General features: G+C 54.0%; 1 protein-coding gene across 1 annotated transcript; it reads right to left on the reverse strand.

Moving 5' to 3' along the window:
- Positions 1-481: 481 nt before the first annotated feature.
- Positions 482-4,438, reverse strand: LOC308128066 (putative E3 ubiquitin-protein ligase HECTD2; the record flags this gene model as incomplete). Its single annotated transcript, XM_080493734.1, has 3 exons — positions 482-677; positions 2,424-2,567; positions 4,322-4,438. Coding segments are annotated over 3 exons (382 nt in total), but the record flags the coding sequence as incomplete, so codon positions are not given.
- Positions 4,439-4,951: the final 513 nt, after the last annotated feature.

The raw sequence follows: 4,951 nt of genomic DNA on the forward strand, positions 1-4,951 counted from the left end.
GTCAGTACTACCAGGGGTCGGTACTACCAGGGGTCGGTACTACCAGGGGTCGGTACTACCAGGGGTCGGTATTACCAGGGGTCAGTACTACCAGGGGTCAGTACTACCAGGGGTCCAGTACTACCAGGGGTCCAGTACTACCAGGGGTCCAGTACCAGGTGGGGCTCTTTCTGATCCCAGCTGGTCAAAATCACCCCCAGGAAACTGGAACGTTGTGGAGAACCGGGAGTCTGAGATGACTCGGGGTCCACGGCTTTTCTTTGGGAGGTAATCCTCGAAACATCTCCAACAGACAAACAGAGAAAACTCTTTAAAACCTCTAGTCTGTGAAGATTCTAGAGGTTCTGGTTTTGTATCTACAGACTGAGAGCAGAGGAAAGTCTGGACCGCTCCGGGTCTCGTGTTTAGATCTAATTTTAACACCTGGAGATTAGACAAAGCCTTGGATCCCCCGCCCCCCCCCCCCTCACCCCCACCGCAAAATAAAAAGACAGTGTGTGTGTGTGTGTGTGTGTGTGTGTGTGTGTGTGTGTGTGTGTGTGTGTGAGAGAGTGGGTCACTCCAGGCCGAAGCCCTCGGCGTTGGAGATGGCGATGGTGAGTTTGTGTTTGAGCTCCTTCCTGGTTCGATACGGAGGCAGACAGATCTGGTTGAAGCAGGTGTGAGAGATCGGCAACCTGTGGAGACACACACACACACACACACACACACACACACACACACACACACACACACACACACACACACACACACACACACACACACACACACACACACACACACACACACACACACACACACAAAGTGATGTTTAACACTTTGTCCCACCTAGTGGTACAATGTGGTATTACAACTCTCGGACCGTACCGACCAGAATTCGCCTGCTAGTTTCCAAACCTCGAGCAGAAAACATTTTAAAGACGACGTCACTGTGATCATATGATCATATGATCATATGATCATATGATCACCTCGTTTACATGTTCCAAGTGGAAAAAACAACAACTTTGGTTGCGTCTCGTTGTCGCTACCTGACAGGCTAGTTAGCATCGATATGAGCTAACGGCTGTCATGCTAGCGATGCTAACTCTGTTCCACAAACAAATGTGGCGTTGGCTACCGAGCGCCAACATGGAGGCGTTTCCATTCTCCTGCACTCTGCTCTATTTTATGTTGCAATACGAGCGGTAAATGAAAATAAAGTGCCTGACGTGAGCAGCACAGAGCACGCCGCCGGAGCGTGAAGGAAAAATCCAGAGTTTGCAGACGAGCAGCAGGAAGGAGTGTTTCTCTCACTGACCCACATTCAGACAGAGTGGTGATAAGATAACCGAGGGGCAATGAGTCACCGATTAGTCTGCGGAGGGCCTGCAGCAGCCTGCGGAGGGCCTGCAGCAGCCTGCGGAGGGCCTGCAGCCTGCGGAGGGCCTGCAACAGCCTGCGGCGGGCCTGCAACAGTCTGCGGCGGGCCTGCAGCGGCCTGCGGAGGGCCTGCAGCAGCCTGCGGCGGGCCTGCAGCAGCCTGCGGAGGTCCTGCAGCAGCCTGCGGAGGTCCTGCAGCCTGCGGAGGTCCTGCAGCAGCCTGCGGCGGGCCTGCAACAGTCTGCGGCGGGCCTGCAGCAGCCTGCGGAGGTCCTGCAGCCTGCGGAGGGCCTGCAACAGCCTGCGGAGGGCCTGCAACAGTCTGCGGCGGGCCTGCAGCGGCCTGCGGAGGGCCTGCAGCAGCCTGCGTAGGGCCTGCAACAGCCTGCGGCGGGCCTGCAGCGGCCTGCGGAGGGCCTGCAGCAGCCTGCGGCGGGCCTGCAGCAGCCTGCGGAGGTCCTGCAGCCTGCGGAGGGCCTGCAACAGTCTGCGGCGGGCCTGCAGCGGTCTGCGGAGGTCCTGCAACATCCTGCGGAGGTCCTGCGGAGGTCCTGCAGCCTGCGGAGGGCCTGCAACAGTCTGCGGCGGGCCTGCAGCGGTCTGCGGAGGTCCTGCAACATCCTGCGGAGGTCCTGCGGAGGTCCTGCAGCCTGCGGAGGGCCTGCAACAGTCTGCGGCGGGCCTGCAGCTGCCTGCGGAGGGCCTGCAGCAGCCTGCGGAGGACCTGCAACAGCCTGCGGAGGTCCTGCAGCCTGCGGAAGGCCTGCAGCAGCCTGTGGAGGTCCTGCAGCCTGCGGAAGGCCTGCAGCAGCCTGTGGAGGTCCTGCAGCCTGCGGAGGGCCTGCAGCAGTCTGTGGAGGTCCTGCAGCCTGCGGAAGGCCTGCAGCAGCCTGTGGAGGTCCTGCAGCCTGCGGAAGGCCTGCAGCAGCCTGTGGAGGTCCTGCAGCCTGCGAGGGGCCTGCGGAAGGCCTGCAGCAGCCTGTGGAGGTCCTGCAGCCTGCGGAAGGCCTGCAGCAGCCTGTGGAGGTCCTGCAGCCTGCCGCCATTTCTCCACCACCTACCAGTCAGTGGAGACGTCGATTTTGGAGATCTTGAAGTTGAGGTCGGCCATCCCTCCGACGGGGACGCGGTCGCTTCCTGTGGCGAAGTGGAGGAGCTTCTTCTGCAGCTCCAGGGGGAAGGAGAGCACCACGTCCCAGAAACAGCTGAGGACGACACAGAAACACCGTGAGGCTGCGGCGCGATGGCACAGAAACAGAAACACCAGGAAGCAACAGATTTAATCTGCAGTTTAAACAATGACATAAAAACATTGGAAATACAAAGTCGGAAACAGATGATGGCAGGAATCTCATTACATCAGTTAGAGGAGGAAGATGCTCTATAATCTGGATGTTAGTGGAGGGAAATGCTCTATAATCTGGATGTTAGAGGAGGAAGATGTTCTATAATCTGATGTTAGAGGAGGAAGATGTTCTATAATCTGAGGTTAGAGGAGGAAGATGTTCTATAATCTGATGTTAGAGGAGGAAGATGCTCTATAATCTGATGTTAGAGGAGGAAGATGTTCTATAATCTGATGTTAGAGGAGGAAGATGCTTTATTATCTGGATGTTAGAGGAGGAAGATGTTCTATAATCTGAGGTTAGAGGAGGAAGATGTTCTATAATCTGAGGTTAGAGGAGGAAGATTCTTGATAATCTAGATGATGTTAGAGGAGGAGGATTCTCTATAATCTGAGGTCAGAGGAGGAAGATGCTCTATAATCTGAATATTAAATATGGTCACAAAATTTTAATATAAATAATGTTTTGTCAGTTCTTGTAAAACTACTTCAGTTTTCCTATAACAATGTGTATAAATCTGATATATGCTCAAACGCTATCTCAGGTGAAATGTGGTTAAAAAGACTTTTCTACTAAAACCAAGAAAATCACTAAGAAAAGCACTTCTGAGGCCAACATGCCGCCTGTTGCTGCAGCCTGCTGTGTAAAACCCAGTCCAGGCGGGGGCGCTGTGTGAACGACTGCGACAGGAAGCATGAGTCTGACAGGTGGAGCGGTGGAGCGGCCGCTGGCAGGACGTCAGGATCAGGCTGCTCCATGTTGTGTAACAGGCCGGCGGCTGTGGGCTCCTGGCTGGGCCACTTTATCTGAGCCCCGTTTCCCCGGCTGCAGACCAAAGACCCGGGACAATCCCAGACCTTCACACCGACTCAACATTTACTACTGGAATAATCCCACTGCCACTCTATGAGAACAAACTGAGCAGAGACTGCTGAGCAGTTACCACATCCTGAGAGGGTAGTTATTCTCTGAAGAGTGGTGGAGTTACATCAGTCAGTGGAGGAAGATGCTCTATAATCGGGATGTTAGAGGAGGAAGATGCTCTAGAATCTGGATGTTAGAGGAGGGAGATGCTCTATAATCTGGATTGGCGGAGGAGGACGCTCTATAGTCTGGGTGTTAGAGGAGGAAGATGCTCTATAATCGAGATGTTAGAGGAGGAAGATACTCTATAATCGAGATGTTAGAGGAGGAAGATGCTCTATAATCGGGATGTTAGAGGAGGAAGATGCCCTATAATCTGATGTTAGAGGAGGAAGATGCTCTATGATGTGATGTTGGAGGAGGAAGATGCTCTATAATCTGGATGTTAGAGGAGGAAGGATGCGCTATAATCTGGATGCTAGAGGGGGAAGATGCTCTATAATCTGATGGTTAGTTGATGTTTCCTTTAGCTAAAGCTAACGGCTAGTTCTATGAATCAGACGAAGACAAAGAGTTTTTCCATCCCAGGTAGAGGATCAGAAACTAACAACATAACCTGGTTAGTGTCAGTTAGCGGCGTGTTTCGATCTCTGAGGTGAGAGGAGGTGAAGGTCAAACACTCCGTAACAGCGGAGGGCAAGACACACTTCCTGTCCAGCAGAAGGAAACAGGAAGTGGAGGCTCCTCACCGCACGGTGCTGTCCGTCCTGCTGTAACCTTCGTACTGAGCGGCTTTCTGCAGGGCGCTCATGTCCAACTCCGGGCTGCCGCACACCAACATCTCCACCTCCTCCCGGACGCAGCAGCTGCAGGAAACACACTCCGAGTGAGAGGACAGAGACACAGTCCGAGTGAGAGGACAGAGACACAGTCCGATGTGAGAGGACAGAGACACAGTCCGAGTGAGAGGACAGAGACAGAGTCCGAGTGAGAGGAGAGAGACACACTCCGAGTGAGAGGACAGAGACCACAGTCCGAGTGTGAGAGGACAGAGACACAGTCCGAGTGAGAGGAGAGAGACAGAGTCTGAGTGAGAGGAGAGAGACACACTCCGAGTGAGAGGACAGAGACACAGTCCGAGTGAGAGGACAGAGACAGAGTCTGAGTGAGAGGAGAGAGACACAGTCGTAGTGAGGAGGACAGAGACACAGTCCGAGTGAGAGGACAGAGACACAGTCGTAGTGAGAGGGACAGAGACACAGTCCGAGTGAGAGGACAGAGACTCAGTCCGAGTGAGAGGACAGAGACACAGTCCGAGTGAGAGGACAGAGACACAGTCCGAGTGAGAGGACAGAGACAGAGTCTGAGTGAGAGGACAG

The sequence above is a fragment of the Lipophrys pholis genome (assembly GCF_963383615.2).
Source record: "Lipophrys pholis genome assembly, contig: SCAFFOLD_783, whole genome shotgun sequence".
Lineage (NCBI taxonomy): Eukaryota > Metazoa > Chordata > Actinopteri > Blenniiformes > Blenniidae > Lipophrys > Lipophrys pholis.